At 28.9% G+C, this 19,108-nt stretch overlaps 1 protein-coding gene across 1 annotated transcript in view; it reads right to left on the bottom strand.

Moving 5' to 3' along the window:
- The window catches only part of LOC111026640, a 21,000-nt gene extending 3,140 nt beyond the window's left edge, over nucleotides 1-17,860 (bottom strand). Inside the window, exons 1-4 of the mRNA XM_022304765.1 lie at nucleotides 17,498-17,860; nucleotides 9,432-9,664; nucleotides 8,430-8,646; nucleotides 3,421-3,582 (exon numbers count right to left, since the gene is read on the bottom strand). Of these exons, the coding sequence (XP_022160457.1) occupies nucleotides 3,421-3,582; nucleotides 8,430-8,646; nucleotides 9,432-9,664; nucleotides 17,498-17,581 (696 nt within the window). The 5' untranslated portion in view covers nucleotides 17,582-17,860. The remainder of the gene's footprint in view (nucleotides 1-3,420; nucleotides 3,583-8,429; nucleotides 8,647-9,431; nucleotides 9,665-17,497) is intronic.
- Nucleotides 17,861-19,108: the final 1,248 nt, after the last annotated feature.

Raw genomic sequence — 19,108 nt, 5'->3', positions numbered from 1 at the left:
GGGGGGCTAGTCATGACATTTAATACCTTTAATTATTATTTTACATAGCCGTATATACCAAATTATGTGAATCTTAAAATATTAATATTTTCTCGTATCATAACTTCACCTTATTTAAGACATTTATAACTAAGTTAAAATTTGAACAAATTGTTATTCAATAAGCATTACATCATCTCTTGATTTAATTTCGTTATAAGCTTATTATGTATACTTTCATGTGAATATTAATATATTTCACTTATTTTAGTTATTGTAAATATGTACATTATGTAATTTTATCACATCAATAGGATTTTAAAACAACTTATAACAATTATACTATCTCTCCCCTTCGGCACAAACATTATGCTTTTGGAGCTGTTAAGCCATATTCCTTACCCATGTATTATGAATATCATATTTTATGTTTAATGGTTTACAGCAATAAATAAATAAAATAAAAAGATAAATAAAAAAATAAATACTAGAATACCTGAAAAGTATGAAATTAATTCTCTAAGTCTTAACAATGTAACATGATCTGTATAATTTAATGTTTATTGCCTGGGTTCCTAGTGTGTTATTCCCTTGTTTTAAAATTCTATAAGAATAAACTTGTACAAAAAAATTTGAAAACCTTAAATTCATAATAAATGGGTACAGAAAAATACATAGCAAAAAATAAAAATAAAAAAGCCACCAACTAATTTTTTTTTTTATAACTTCGTTATTTACTGTCTTACAAAATATGTAAATTGCGAGATACGCCAGTGCCTCGTGAGAAAACAGATATAGGTAAAAATGCGTTTGTCAAAATTATAGAATGCCATAGTATAAAATATATACTTATAACTAAACTTATATTTGCATAAAGACAAACATTCGCTCGTGGAAGGAAATAACAAAAGTGCATTTTAAAATAATATTCATATGGACATTTATAATTTGTCAGTTTGTATTCAACGTAAAAAATATAACCCAATGTAAATAAAAAATAATCCAATTGCTAAGTTTTTTTCTGCCCTAAGCCACTGCATTCAGGATACTTGGTAATGAATATTCAAACTTGAAATTTATAAGAATAAAAATGACAATACAATATAATACATTTGATATATTATTTTATACTGATGTTACGGGGTTTAGTTATATACCACGTGGGTATTTAAGAAAAATGTATTGAAGTAAATTATTATTTTATTCATTAAATATTATAATATAGTATAATATTACAAATTATATAAAAAGACGAACATTAAAATAATGTGATCTATAAAGTACCAAATTATTGTTGCATTTCTGATAATAGTGGCTTCAAAGCTAAATTTTTTTATCGAGAGAGCGCTGAAATATGAATTCACATATTATCGACTAGGTACTCCACTAACATTCTTTTTTTGATTATCATATTATAACTTGTGTTGATAAAATTAACCAATTAAACACCATTTTTACAAGTTCTAGAGTATTTAATTAATTATGTCTTAATATAAATTAGTATTAAAACTAACTGTTGGCATTTAGTGTAAAAAATAATTTAGCCAATATATTATGTATTTTTTTTTAAATTTAATCAGCAGATAATTTATATTTGACATACTTATTATTTTACTTTGTACTTAGTACAAATAGAACCAAGAATTATTTTTAGAAAAGTGTATAAGTACAAAAATACTACAATAATGAATTTAGATTCTGTACCTAACAGTTTTCGTGGAGCGGAATCCAAAGTATTGATTTTTGTTTCAAGCTAGTTCATTAACTTGTTATTTTCAAATTGTATTATACGACTTCACCCAGGTTAAAATCGATCAGTCTATCCAGTCTATCTATTGTTTTTAATTTTGCTTTAGTTGAAATAAATAATGCAAACATAATTATTACAATGATTCATTTTTTTTTCTATTTTTTAATTCTGGACATATTTTTGATGGGAACACAAAAAACTGGAGATAAATTCAATGAATTCTTAAAAGCAGATAAATTCAAATAATAAATCCAATTTAATTAATATTGATGTAAGTATTTTAGTATTTATGTCAATAGTTGAATACATATAAAATAGAATTAAGAAAGCAAATCATAAAATTAATATTGCAGTTGTTTTTTTCAAGTGCTTAATTTTCAGATTTGTTAAAAAAAAAATTTTAAAAATTTGTAAACATTTTTATGCCATTTTCTACTAATATTGAAATAGTAATATCATTTGAAATCTGTAACCAATGGTAATCATAACCTCTTATAAACGAAAAATCTCAATTTTAAAAACTAAATTCTTTTGTGAGTCTGTGCTAGCCAGCACCGTTTAACACTTAAAGGGATTGAAAAAAAAAGATACAAACACTCTCCGAATCTCAAGAATGCTATTGGTATAACTTTTTTGAAAATGGTCCAGTAGTTTTTGAGTCTATATAGGACAAACAAAGAAACATTCATTCTCATATTATATAGAGAGTTTACAATCTAAACAAACATCGTGATTTACGGACCGTCCATCACTACACGATACTATTGTTAATCCAATTTATTTAACTTATTTTAAAGTCACATGCGTACGGTAGGTATTCGTACGTGAGGAATCTTTTTGGAAAACAGTGAATTTATATGGCATAGAAGGTCTGATGTTACTTTATAAAGTATTCAAGTAAATGCACGTGTTTTTTGTTTTATTAATGGGTTTTATATCACAATATTATATTTTTTCCACAATATTATTGATAACAAATTCTTAATGCAAACATTTACAATTTGCACTTAACTTTACAAAGCTGAAATATGATTTTATCACAATCAGACGAAACATTTATGGAAGTCCTTATTTCAAACAGATTTTGTTCATATATTTTTGAACCAATCAAAATATATATATACTTTGACATAATATGTTCACTCATTTGTCTGTAACTATATAGCTGAATCATATTAAATATACTGTGAAAAAGTTTCATTAAAAGTTGTTCACCTCCAAAGTCATATTTCGAAGTTTATTTCCCATTCAAATTTTTTTTTTAGTTTCGAACAATTCGCATACCAACTCAAGATCGTTGATAAAATGTATCTATTTCTTTTAGAAAGCCCTCGGTTCACAGTACCTCAATTTGGATGGGTAGTGGGTAGATTGTAAAACAATTTATATTTTTTCACACATTTCATATGCTTAAAAGCAATGGCGCTTCACAGAGTAAAAATCCATCATGTATTTTTTCGAAGACATTAAGCATGTGTACTGTGTAGGGCGATTTTTTTAAAACATCTACGAGATTGTTTTTTACAGGACGTTACGACGCGACGCTGGTTTTCCGGCCAAATGTTGTGAAAGAAACAACACAATTATAATGTTTAGACATGGTATACCTACTATAATTTACTTATTTTCATAGTATACACAAATGTCGATACGTTTGTATAATGTGTATAATATAAATTAAAATTTGTTACCTGACATTGAGTTTCTGGATCTGGATACATTTTTCCTGATCTATCACACACAAAACTTGTCAAATGTACGTTTTTAACGTTTGATTGGACATTTATAATTTGATTGACATTGTGATTGAACTGGTCGACGTAGGGCCGATGGGCATCATGTGAATTCCAACTCTAAAATAAAAAGTAGGTAAATAAATTGTACATATTTGTTTTAACTAAGTACCTATCATGTTTCATTACAATTTATATATTATATAAAATCTGCATTTATGTATATTTTTCATTAGAAATAGAGGCTTTAATATTACTAGGTCCATATTTAATATTTATTCATATAAAATTAATATCTTATTTTAACTTCAATCACAAGACATTTTGACCAACATTATAGTACCTATGACGTATTTTTACAAATATATGCTATTTTTATATTTTTAGACGCATTTTTCACGAATTTCCAACACAAATTAATCAATGATGAATGTCGTAATAGTAACTATTATATTTTTAAACGATTACATCAGTTTGCTAAAATGTATTAATGATAAATGCTTAAAATAAATTTAAATAATTTTAGGGGATTAGAAAGATACTTAGTTCAATAATTTAAATGAAGAACAAAATCATAAAAATATAAATATGACACTTACACCATATCACAAATTTATCTACGCTTCGTTTAATACGTTTAAATATTGATTACTAGCATTCAATACTTATTTATCATGCATAGTTAAGGCATTTTATTACTTCAAAAATTCTATAAAAAAAATTATAGGTATAAATAATATCGAGCTTACTTTGTTTTTTTTTTGTATTTAAATTCATTACATAAGTATTCGGATGAAAAGTGTTCGAAGAAAAATATGTTCGAATGAATTTTTGTTATAAATAATAATATAATATAATATAATTTATTGTTTAGAATATATATAAATATATATATATCGGACATCGGTACGGTAACTATTTTAACTTTTAAGAGTAAAAAAAATGTTCTTATAAATGTTTTCATCGTAAAATTAAAAATATATTTCTGTAAATGATATTTAAAAGTAAAAAAGTGTTTATATCCCTAAATGTGTACATTGTCAAGTTAAAAGTTCAAATTGTGTGCAATGCTTCTTAAAAACTCAATGTTATTTTGATTATTATTTTTAAATCTTAAAACCAAATTTTTGATTCTTTTTTGTGTTGTTTTTTGGATACCTTTACTAGTAGTGCCCCAAAGATATCTAGGAGAAGGTCTAATCCGAATTGAGGCCTGATTAATTTTTACCCTTTCTAAAATTTTTATCGTTCCCCTTGCGGTAATAACGACGTTAGCAATCAAAATATACATTTATAATATAGTATGTTATCTTAAATACAACTAAGAAGTACTCATATAAATAATCGCAGAACAAATATATTGGAAAAAGAAACATTTATTAGAAATACTAGAAACAGTTAGAAGAAAACCAAATTGACAAACTATAGGTTACATAAAAATAATATCATACAATTTTTTACCAGTGCCATAATATCAGTTAAAAATATCTTATATCTTATTATATCTTAAAAAACAATCACACACATATGTTTTTTACGATATTATTAATTTTAAAAAATAACAATATTTTAACCTACCTGTAGTACTGATGCTACAGATAATCCTGCCTATACAAAAATGGGAAAGAAAATGAAAATTAGAACATATAATTTTATATTACAAACATGTTTAATTTGTACAATTTGGGCCTTAATCTGTGTGTACCCCAAAAAGACCTGGGTGTAATTGGAAGTCACTTTTACCGCTGGACGCAACTCGGCGCAACTAATTTCCACCCATTATTCATACTTAATAATATTATTAAATATTATGTAATAAATGTAATATTATGACTTGTGACCTTGTGTTATAAATTAGTTATTTTAAATTTAGTAAAATATTAATGCAGTCTAGAACTTATGGCTAGTTGTCTTGTTTGGTAGTTTCAACCATTTTTTTATAAATGTAAGACTCAGTGGAATTTAAATATAGTATGGAGCGGGCGGAGAAATGTAGGTATTTAGCTTGTTGTACAACAGGATGTTTTGGTGGAATTGACTCACAGTTTCGATTGTATTTGTCTTGCGTTTATTTTATATATTTTATTGTTAAACTTAAATAGTTGATATGTAGAAATGTACAATTAGGAATTAGTGTCATGTGAATTTGATGAGCCTATGCGTAATAATTACGGCACAATAATAACAAATAACGAGAAGTCAATAATTAGATACTTAAAACGTGCGTTTTAGTTATTTATAGAAATCAAGTAAAAAGATGACAGTTAAAAATAACAAACCACTTAATAGTGTCCCTGTTTTAATTTTAAGAATGCCCATGCGTGCGTATAAAATATATTATACCAACTCTAAAGACACAATATACATTGTCAATTAGATACGGAAGTAGATAAAAAAATTGCTTTTTAATGTTATGTTTCAATCTTTGACCGTTTATAGAACGCTTTTTCAGTACTGTAAGATATACCTCCAGTTTCCTAGTATTATAACCAGATTTTAGAAAACAACTGCAAAAGGTAATTTAATTTCTCCTCTTATGGTGAAAAAAAATGTGCCTATTCAATTTAAATTTATGTGTATTTATTTCCGTACATTTTTTACGGGTTACCATGCATTGGGTAGTATACTGGGTACATGATAAAATAAAATGCATATACATAAAAGCATTTATATACTGCAGTAAGAGATTAGAGTTTTCTTGTTGAAACAATAATATCCTGTATTCCTGTATAACATTCAGTCATTTTGAAACAATTGTGTTAAGCACGTACCTACACTATACACAGGACCGTTATGCAAATATACATGAATTATATTATGTATTTTGTACATATATACCATACCTACTGTATTATAGAAATCTGAATGACTGAACATAATTATAATAATAATTTATACATTTTGGAATTTTGCATTTATCTCAGCATTCAGCGAGCAGCGAACGTAGTGTTGGCTATAGTTACCTATTATTAATAATAATAATAATATTATATAATACGTATATCTATAGGTACACTTGAGAAACCGTACGTACTTATATTATTTAACTGATTAATTGATACCTATTAATTGCACTAATTTCAGTATGGGTGGTTGCTGCAAAATAAAAATACAGACTCACCTGATTATAGAAAAATCCATATATTAGGTATATCGGTATAATATACATCAAAAAAATGTTTGAGCACGTAAGGACGTGTCTTGCTGTTCCCAATACCTACCTATGTCATAACTTTGGTAGCTAATAATGTTTTTATATTATTTTACTTCTTTTTTAAGACTTTTCAAAGTATATAAATATTATTTTTAATGCAATGTATGGTAATAATTTATAGTAAATATATTACATGAAAATGTGATGTTTATTTTGGGTTTGTCTGATTGATATTTTTAAATTTTTTCCCAGTTATTGTGTTATATGTGGAGTATTATTTTTTAATTGACTCATTCTCATAATTATTAATGGATTTTAAGATTTAAGTGTTTTAAAAAAAAAAAAAATTAAGGATGGTGACTTAATGGAATGTCCCTGATATAGACCACATATTCACACCCCATGTCCCACATCACTACATTATCTATACTTTAGCCTCTAGAAGTAAATATCCAAATACTAATACTCGTTAATTTGATGTTTAAATGCTTAGTGAATCAATCTTCCATTATATGGCGTAGGAGCAGATATTTTCGAGACATTTGATAAATGATTAACACTGGGGTTAGTTTTTTTTTTAAATTATAAATTGTTACAAACTATAAAGTACAATAGAATTACATAATGTTATAAAACAAGCATCTATAGAAATAACTGACTTGGATATATAAAAACGTATACATTTTTTGTAGCGAAATTCCAAAATAAGTATAGTTGTAGAAACGACGTGTTCAAATCGGCCGAGGCACGAACAAAGTATGGTGTTTTTTTTTACATTACTTAAAAAGTTGTAGCTACCTACTATATAATATTCAATACCTATTGTGCAAGTACTTCTTAGTATTTTGTTTTTAAGGTTTTTCCTTTAAAAAGAAAGTTTGTTTTGTATTATGTTTTCCCACAACCTAGCCAATCGTTAGTAATTATTCTTCCACTGGTTTGTCGGTGGTAATAAACACTTACGTCCAACATAATGATCGAATAGAGGGACGCCGTAAAATATTTGTTGTGTTACAACGGTTAAATTCACTGTTGTAGAAAAAAAAATTGAATTGGAAAATGTCATTGTGTGTATAAAATATAATAATATACCTACTCTAAAAGTTTCAAGTACCTACCCACGAATAATATTTTTAAATTACAACAAAATAATTCGAATTGTTATTCTTGGTTTTAATATGTACTTTCATCCAAATTTGAACTTAATAAAACCATAGAAACTGCGTTAATATATTTTTTAGATTTTTCAGTTACGGAATAAACTACTTACGAGGGATCTCGTATTAAATTTTAAATTTTGTGACTAAAGTAATTTTTTCAGAGTCACACCAAAAACCAAAATCGATGTGTAAGTAATCGAAAACTAATTTTGGGTACAAATCTCAGTTTTTCCTTGAATTTTTGTTTGTTTTTCCTGACACTTTTGAAAATTATTGAGAATTTTTTTCTTTTGACCTTCTAAAATACCAAATAGATTCACTTTTCTGTCAGAAAATATGATGTTGAAGAAAATCGAAGCATTTTCTGTCAGTGTTCCAAAGGGTGTAGACAGACACACAAAAAACACACATCGTAAAATCAATACATTCATCGCTCCACTAGAATCTAAAATATTACGTGTATGTTCACAACTAGTTGAAATTTTATATTTTACTTTTCTCGAGTGCAGACTCAATTGGAAAATTTTTCATTTATACCAGGACTCAATTAATATACCTATATATATTTTCCCATTAAGGTATGGGAATCAATTAGTTGGCTTAGATTTTATAGAGTCTTAGATTAATTTAATAACATTGATCATATAATTTACCTGTAATATAGGGTATAATGGAACACCTATTTGTCCCATAATGGGTGCGATTGACAACCGGCCGCTCTCAAAAACATGCTGAACAGACAGCTGTAGAGCTTCTGGTACCGGCCTAAACCTCGGCAGATTATAATTCTGTATATTCGAGGGTATTAATATTCTGTAAGTGGACTCTACTTCGTTTTCAGCCTCGTACCGGCCTTCTGAAGGTATAAACCTAATTAAAAAAAAAAAATGAATACAGCTAATAGTCATTAGTCAAGTATTAGTATTTATTTGTATTAAATTATATTATTATTTTTGGGTGCGGCAAAAACAATACATGTATGTAGGAGTACTTAATAATAATAATATGTATTATACCATGTGAGTGGAGAGCTGTAAAATCAAAATTCTATGCAGGTACGATGTGTGTATTGATATGATACGTAGCAACATTTATAATGAATTATAATCACTATAGGTATAGTATCGTCCATTTCTTAGCCCACACACAGTTCGGTGTATCAGTTTTTTTGCTTCTTCCTTTAATTCGCATGAACATTTTCAAGTGGGAAAAACTATTTTTTTCTTTTATTATACAAATTTCTTAGGTTATTGCTCCTTATACTCCTTATTACACGACTTAAATCGGGAAAATATTGTTTAAACTTTTTAATTTGATTTTTCTGGACAGATAGCGTCACTGCTGTTTTCCTATTTTCGTATTTTACTTGCTTTATACCATGTTCTACGGTAATATTATCTTAGTTCATGCTTATACCCGGTATCATATTAAGTGTAATTTTGTTGTTGTTGTGTAACTCTACTTGACAATGCTTTTCCACTAATGTATCTTTTTTCTCACTACTTTATTATGTGCATGGACGGAGTTATCCGTACGACAAAAACAGTGCATGGGTACTATTATTATTATGACTCCGAGTTGGGTACCTACCAATACCTATATTATAGGGGATATCCGTGTTATTGTAATTAAATCGGTCGTGCACCGTTGCTCACCTGCCGTCTGGCGTATGGATCATTTTGACTACTGAGTTGAGTAGTTCTGGATCGTTCCGTTGACTTTGGTGGAACGACTCTTTGGGTCTGGATTCGAACAGAATACCATCTGGCACAGATATTCCTTCTTTGTTCAGCATATTTAGTGCCAAGCGGTCTGCATGAAACGCAGAATCTGGTATTTTACCACCAAAGTATGGCAATACGTTCTCGCGGAACAACTGACGCTTTTGCTGTGAACAAAATTAACTCAAAATGTCAACACTATACCCATAGTTTTATATTATATATAACTTTTATTTATTATCACTAAACATCATATTATTACCTATAAAAGTACCTATTGAGTTTTTTAAAGCGAGTTAACGAGTAGCGAGTAGCACTGACGTGACCGAAACCACACGTCTTGCACATGGTACAATATTATATTTATACACATACAATAATTATAACATTAACTGTTAAGTGATGTGGCTCGGTGTCTACACTCAGTTGCGTAAGAGCTCTGAGTGTACGACGTACGTACCGGCCGGTGTTCCTAGCTCCCGGATGGGTGACCGCCCGGGATTTCTTGGCAACATAATATCCTTGCCACACATACAAATACGTGTTCCAATCTAACCAACACAAAAATCTACTAAAAAAAAAATACAGAATCCCCCGACCGTACCACCTCACACCCAATGGCTTATGTTGCCGCGGGTTATGATACCATTGAATGTTTACGTATAAAGAAATCTTTTCGTCTATTTTTAGTTCATAAAAATTACAATTTGTATATGTAAGTGATGTAACATTAGAGGGATTTGCGTTATAATTAATAGATGAGAAATAATTAATAAATGTTTAGGTAGATATAAGTTATATTATATTTTATTAAATTTTTTTTGATCAAAACCGCTGTCCATATTTTTGATGACAGATATGATATTTGACTAGTGCTGCTATTTTATCATGAACACATTTATACATCTCTATAGTAAGAGGCTAAAGTATGTTCCCGCGAGGTATACAATGTCCAAATACGGCCCTGAATTAGTATTTTATAAGTCCACTCTAAATATATGAGGAGTTATGTGTTTAGTCTATATAGATAAAAATAAACTTAAGTATAAATACCTATTTGAAAAAAATTGAAACTAGAAACTTACCCCCCCCCCCCCCAATTTTATCTGATCGTATTAATTTACACCAACATATAACGCTGTAAAACAGATTTATTTCCAATAAACATTCGACAACATTTTGAAATACGAATATACGATTCATTTGTCTGTTTGCAGTTTTAGATTGCACTATAAATTGCAGTTTATTGAAACATCCTACGTGCATAATATCAATAATTGTACATTCAAACCGTTTGGAAAACGACGAAATTCATTCAACACAGTGCATTTTTCTTTTTGCTGATAAATAATAAATTACGAGTTATATTGTTAATCGTGAAGATTTACTTTGGTTTTGCGGTGGTCATGGATGGAGTTGTAATGTAGCACATTATTGTCGCTATATTACTATCAATATTATGATAGTTTAAAATGTAAATACTGTCTGTTCAGACAGACCTACGATGGCTGTGTATAAAGAAAGTACAAAGTGAAATAATAGTTGGAGATCCGCTACTGAAAAACAAAATTACTTCCTAGACAATACATACATCATGTAACCATCAAACCGTATCGAAAAGCGCCCGCAGTGATGATCGTATAAAAACATGTCGAGCTGGGAAGATAAAAAAAAAAAAATCAAAAGTTTATTACATTATATTATTATTGTGTTATTTTTTCAAGAATTCAATTCATTGTTTCATTTGGAACTTACCACTGATGTTCAAACTCCCTAACCCATGTTCGGTATTTATCAGCTGAATCGAATACCATACCAAAGACTAAATGATTTTTACAACCTCTTTCAGCACAATTAACAATATAAAAATACAAAAGATCCATCAAATATTACCATCCACATTCCACATATGAAATATAATTTACTATCTTCAAAATTACAACACCAAAATCAAACTATTTTTAATCTTCGATCATTCCAACACAAAAGACAATAAGCGAGCAGCAATTTAATTGCGAATGCATAATATGATTTATATTTACTAACGAAAATCAACCTTATCGGAGTCACACTGACGCACTAATTAAAAACATACACATAATATAGTTAATTTCCATCAATGAAAGATACCTCATTCTATTAAACTCAACGAAATTGAACAAAATATTACCATTTGCACATTCCTATTTGAAATAGAGAGATCATTCTAATTTTTAAGTATTATAATCACCTGTCTTAGTGGAGCACCCAAAACTCTCTTACCGTCTTTTTAAACTCTAGAAAAGACGCCAATAACCCATCGTATGACCTAAATCAATTTAATTATTCCAGACTCATCAGCCGAAATACTGAGAATGCATTCTCAATCAATGGCCTCCATCATCAAAATTCGTAATCATAACCAATGCAACTCTAAATTGTAAATTAATTTTAAAAAAATGTTCTTGTTTTTTTTATTGTATTATTATTCTCTGTCTGAAAGTATATAAGAATATTTTTATATGACCATGTTCGCCCCTATATGGCTTATGCTAGAGAGAGTTTAAAGTAATAATTATAAAAATCTTTGTTACTTGACGTATGGTTTTGAATTTTTATGACACTATTTTTTTTTTTTTTTTTGATTTAAATATAATATGCTATGTTGCTTTTAAAACATTTCATACTTCAAAAAAAAAAAAATATATATCGCTCCGAAAGGCTGAATATTTAATGTACATAATCAAGTACTGAAGCGACAATAATATCATGTTCCACGTTAAAATAAAGAAAAGTTACCGCCTCTAAAACAGAGCCATCGGGTAAGTATATACTATTGTTTTGTAAATATCACAGTTTTACGAGTTAATCTGACATTGACATTTGAAAAAAAATACTCAGTAATTATAAAGCTAAATGGTGCCGTTGAATTTTCATTTCCATATTATAATATTGTGTTTAAAATGTAAATGTCAAGTACAACGTTCAACTTATAGTAATGCGAAAACGAATTATGTTCAATTTTAATTTTTAACTGCTTAGTTCCATTAACTGCCATGGTTGAGTTGGCCATATATTGTTAGACTTTTTTTGTCAGGTTCCCCTTTCTATTCATTATTAATGCATTTATCAAGTTCAAATTGTTGGTGTTAAGTTGAAGTATTTATTCAAAGACCACAATTTTAGATAGTTTTAGATTTGGTATACCCTCGAAAAATGAATTGTACGGCGATAAGTTATTGTTATTTTATCAAACAATAACCACCCTTTTTACTATAAATTGTTAATCAAATGATTGTTTTGAAAACGTCAATGTGTGTATAAAATATAATAGTATATACTTAAAAGTTTTCAGTTTATCACGAATAATATAATTGAATGGGGGATGAGGTGACCGAGTGGTCTGACGCGTCCGCTGCGACGCAGCCGGTCGCGGTTCGATCCTCGGCTACCGGGCGGCATTTTTCTCCGGACAAGTTCCTACGGGTGCCCCATTCGAAATTCTGCCAAAAAACAAACACACACGTGTTCCCCCCTACCGTTCCAAAAAATATACAATACAAACTACAATACAAATCCTACTACAGCTAATGGCCTCAGTTGCCGAAGCTTAAGTTCAATAAAAAAAAAAAAAAATATATAATTGAATTACAACAATAAACAACAAAAATTGTTATTTTACGTTTAAATATCTGATTTTGTGCAAATATTAACTTAAAATGTCTAAAATATGAAATCGTGTCCAAATAATTTTTTATTTAAGTATAACCTACTTTGAAGAACCTTGCGTTATATTTTCAAGTCTTAAAAAAAATTGTAAAAATTGAAAGTTTTGATGAATATTATCATCATTTTAACTCTGAATGCTTATAAAAATGAATAATGCCTGTGTATATTTAATATCCTTTTGTTACATTTTAAACCTTTTGACGGAGAATATTTTTTTATCGATATTCATAGAAAAAAAACAAAAATAATCAAAAAGTAGAAATATTTTATAATATACAAATGCTAATATAAAGTAGGTAAAACATTTGGTGAAAATTGCCAGCTGAGTTATATCAAAAAAACAAACTTTTGTTCGATGTCTTTAAATATGGGTTTTTCTTAAAAATGCACGTTTTACTCTAATTGGTTTTTGGTTTACGGAATCATTTAAAACCAAATGTGAATTTTTTTTACTTTTGGTCCCCCAAAGTACCAACTAGATTATATAAGATAAAATGAATTTATAGTATGTAATTAATATAATGTAGTGATATAAATCGTATTTATTATATTTTTTATTGCCACCTTTTTGATATCCTGGTTACTGGTTGTTTATACGTATAGTTGTATCAATACAATAATGATGTCATAATAGTTAAGAGATACATTTTTTTAGAAACTGTTAGTATCGTTCTATAATTTTTAATTTCATAAATTATTCAAATTTAGTCAAACAGGTGCCCGAACCATAACTTCAAAATAAATAATTACAAGGAAAAATATTTTAATAAACTATTAGGTAGACACAACTTTAATAATATGAAAAACTTTTTTTTAAACTACTTTTATTACAATAAATTAACAAATTATTTACGTGTTTGTGATATAATTTATGTATAATATATTTATGAAATATTCTAATGTATTATTTACATTTCATATATTGTGTTTTAACTCATTTGTATACAGTACAATAGCTTTTTCAATTTTTTAGTTAATTTATAATACACATATTCACTAAGCATTAAAACCGTGTGATTTTGGTAGACAATAACTGATCCTTAATGTTCAAACAGAAGTTATTTAGGTTTAATGGACGAACAACAAAGGTTTTCACTGTAATCGAACATTTTTTAGGAATTTTCTAGTCATAATAATTTTAGATTAAAATTCTTAAGTTTGGCTTTTAATCACAAATATTATAATTTTGATCAGGTAACTATGTTACCTAAAATAATTACATTTAATGTACTTCTAAATATTATTGTTTTTTTTTTGTGTACCTTTTCAATGCATTATTTTATACACAGATACATTCAATGGTTGAGCACTTCGGTATTATATACTTATATCTATACAGAGACATCGAAAATGACTTAGGAAGACATTCATTTTTGTCAGGTATGGATGAGCTTTTAAGGTCTATCTTAAAGAAGGATAATAATCAATATAGATTAATCCTGTAGGCTTGACTTTTGAGTGAATTCTGGTCAGTGAAAATGTTTGTGTTAGAACATACTAACATCACATTTTAAGATGAATAAGTAATGAATCGTCATTACGACTGTGGTACGATTAGACTCGATGTAAGTCACATAAAGAGATAATTCCACATGGCCACATACCGCAGTAAACATGTAGTGCCTATTTATATTATTTTCGAGCCTGAGTATTTTTGATAGTAGTTATATTAATATTGCATTAAACTATTATTATTTTTTTTTTATAAAATTAGCGATTGGTAGGTATAACAATATAACGTAAAAGCTGCAAAATGTATGGTTAACCATGTTAATATGTTATTCAGGCCTTATTTTCTCCATTCACCAGTTAATCTTACTATTGATAAGACTCTTAGGTTTAAATTTAATGACACTGTATTTTTGATATAGGTCTAACAATCTGAGGATGTTAATTTTTTTTTTTCATGAAGACTTCATTGTTGTGTTATTTGACGTAATGGCGGTAGTTGACATCTGGTATACAGGTAAATTATATCTTCTTCATTTTGTACATAATATTGACATATTATATAATGTATACATAACTCATAATCAGGGTTCGGGACTTATAGCACTTAAAAACACAATAATAAGCGCTAAAATATGCACTTAAAAACCCTAAAATATGCATAAAAAATTAAAAATATGCATTTAATATATTTTTTATTATTAATTAGCTTATTAATAATTATTAATTACAATTAGTGTTATTAATTACAATTGGTGTACTTAATATAAACAATTTAAAAAAATCTACTGATCCGAGTTTTTTGAATTTTATTCGTCAACTATATAATGATAGGAAAATTAAAAATTAAATTTTTCATTTAAATCAATAAATAAATAATTTTACATTTACCGTAAATACCTTTAGTTTCAAAGAACGTTTAATAACTGTAATATATTAAAATTATCGTATCGCTCGTATCGCTCGTATCGCAACTATTATATAATATGTAACGATACGGGCAATCAGGCCATCATAATATTTTCAAACCACGAAAATTATAAGGAGTTGTGAGTTGTACATAGCAAATTGGTACATAAGACTGCGAGTAAGCTGCATTACTATTTTCTTTTTTAGATCGGTTGAAATTTCGAAAATGTTTCTAAAATATGCAAATTAAGCACAATAACTTAAAAATAAGCAGTTTCCGGCAAAATTGATGAAATATGTAAAAATATGCACATTCAAATTTTTGATTTGGTATCACGGCATTGAGAAATGAATTTATTTCGCACTCTGCTACATTTTACAATAAATAAAAAAAGTATGCAATTGCTTTAAGTCCCGAACCTTGCTCATAATATATGATCATGTAATGTATTTTAGCGTGTGACCATTTGATACAATTAAAATTGTGATATATTTTAGTATTAATAATAAAAATAGTTAAGAAACATTGATTATGGTTTTTTTTCTAATATTTAATTTCTGTTTAGTTAACATTTTAAACATAATGGTATACGTTGTAGATATATATGGTTCAATATAGCTCATACTACAAAGAGTTTTAATATATAACTATAGCTGCTAGATAAAGATTTTCTCAAAAAAAAAATTGATAGAGTTATTTTCTGACCTGTTCCATAACGATGTATTTTTGCACTAAAAGTGTAGAATACGTTTTGATAGAATGTTTTGACTATTTTAGGCTAAGAATAGTTTGACGAATGACGGTGAAACAATATGGTACAAGAATATTAATTCATGAATCGTATATTTCTTATGTAAAACATCATGGGCACATACAACGTTATACAACATATTGCATGCGTATTCGTACTACAATTCTTGAACTCCTCCTTTAAATTAAGACATTGAGTCACTTCTCATGTGTATATAATTATAAATACACTGATTTCGTGTATATAGACAAATCGAATGACATATCGTGGTATAATGTCGAGTTTACAATTGACATACGTACCTAATTACTTATAAAATATTTATATGAATAATATATTTTAAAAACGAAAATAATATATTCTTAAACAATTTCTTAAATTTAATCATTTGTGCATTTATATATTCACCTAACATTGTATACTAGAAAAACAATACAGATTATAGTACTTGGAGCTGACATTGATTAAGGCAACTTTTATAATTTATTGTATATTTATGTTCTTAGTTTCAAATCAAAGGAATGCGAGTAAAGAGACGGTGGAGAGAGAGAGAGCATCATTCCTCGTGATTTTCCACACCTACCATATGATCATATTATATCGATAACTTTTGTTAATATCACACTATTATTCTAGATTAGTCTGACATGTGCAAAACGTAGTAGTAACTTATATTTGTAAATGCCTGCCAGCAACGGTGTTATTTAAGCGCTTAAAATATAATTCCCAAATGAACCAGATTTTGAGTTATATGAATTTTCGACAGTTACAAGTCATTTATATTGTTCGATACTAGCTTTCACAGTAATTCAGTAGGTAGCTTTGTTGTAGGTATTATATAATTATATATCATGCCGTCCTACTACTTCCACGTTTTACTGTACTACGTTTAACCGTACTAATCTATGAGTTATGACATAAATATTGATAATTCGTCAATCAGGAATTGCGTATGCCTTTTGCTTTTTTGTCGTTTCAATAAATGTGTTAAAAAAACGCTTTCTTGTATTTTTACGTTTCGATCTGTAACTGAAGTCCAGTTGAGAGCATTGCATTGATAGCGTTTAACTTCGAACTAACGTTACATTGGCCTAACTAGTAACTACCACCTTACTGTCGGTCTTTCTTCATTCTCCACATTGCAACAAAAAGTTAAACCACAATTATTAATACAATACTCACTCTTTTCGACGTGCACGCATTGTCGAGAATCAACGCCACAACTAATGTCATGCGGAGCGCCGTCGATGACCAGTCCGGTCGCATGGCACTGCCGCTGCAGGAGCGGTAAATCGATAATCGTTCCCTCTTCGATCTTGATACAAAATTTAAAAAAAAATAAACACTCCAAAAATACGGCTGATTGTAATATCCAGCCCGTGGATAATGAGACACGCACTAGAGGAAAACAATAATTGATTATTATCACAATATATTGACATTACACGGGTTCGGTATTAATAATTTTCGTCGTTCGTTGCAACTATAATACGTCTGAACCGCGCGCTCAGACGTGAACGGGAAAATTAACGGTCGTTTGGATGGTCGTGGCAGATTTTTATCGACAGATGACCTACCGCCTGGAATATAATATTATGGGTAGGGAATGCAATGTGGTGTGGAAGGGGATAGCTCGTTTGTCTTCGGCATGGGCCAAGTGCAGCATCTGCCGCCTCTAATATAGCATTATGTATTATAAATATTTGTTATGTTTTTACTTATACTTACCTAATTATAATATTCTCATACGGGTAAATTGCATATTATAATAACATTTAAGCATAAAATATAAGCCCGCACGTCGAAGACGACCCGACGCAACCTTGTGCGAGCTTCATGATCCTCTTGAGGCGAGTACCGGAAATGCGGGTTGCCGAGTCCCATCCTGTTCTACCGACGTATGTGGTTGAATCACGGCTGATGGCCTATAAAGGAATGTACTAGTAGTAGAGAGAGAAAGAGAGAGAGAAAGAGAGAGAGAGAGAGAGAGAGAGAGAGGCAGAGCGAGATAGAGATGTTCAGGGGCCAGCCTACTGGAAAAAGATACCACATAATATTATCTTAGTCCAACTATACTCATTATAATAACGAGAGTGAAATAGGGCACTCTCAACAACCTGAACCACATTTTAAGGAAAAGATAGTATACAGTGTACAAACCTAACCTAACCTGATCCCCTAATGTTTTTTCGCTTAAAGAATGATTAAAAGTCCCCGTGATTTGACGTCTGCATTACAACTTGTAGTGCTTTACGATAAGGATTCGGCATCGGTAGTCGTGCTGATGGCCGATGTTCATGGTGCTTGAAGTTAAGAATTTGTTTAGTTATTATGTAATATTATATAAAGTTTAGGGAAGGATAAAAGTGTATCAAAAGTACATTTCTGGTTGTGTCACCAATACTTATTCTACGATTTCTTTGGTTCGTCCTTTCATCTTACAATGATCAATGTATTCGACCTGATGATAATAATATTAGTTTTGCACCCACATCCAATAATGAACCAGAAAAATACATAGGTATGATTCCTTTTTGTGCAAAAGTGCAGTAAATAATAGTTTAATATAGTATCATAGGTATGGTATAACGTGTGGTCGTATGGGTATAATATCGGTTATACATAAAGCCTATATCAGTGTTTCCAACCTTTTTACCACCACGGACCACTGCGATAATATTTTATAGGTAGCGGTCCACCTCAATTTCACGAAAACTAGCGAGACCTTTTTTTTTGCACACATAATACGGTTCCTCAATAAGCTTCAATGTTTTTCGCTATTTAAATAAAAAA

This window comes from Myzus persicae, unplaced genomic scaffold (genome assembly GCF_001856785.1).
Source record: "Myzus persicae strain clone G006 unplaced genomic scaffold, MPER_G0061.0, whole genome shotgun sequence".
Classification (NCBI taxonomy): Eukaryota; Metazoa; Arthropoda; class Insecta; order Hemiptera; family Aphididae; genus Myzus; species Myzus persicae.
Note: the sequence above shows the minus strand (reverse complement) of the source record. Positions and strands in the feature narration are given on the sequence as shown.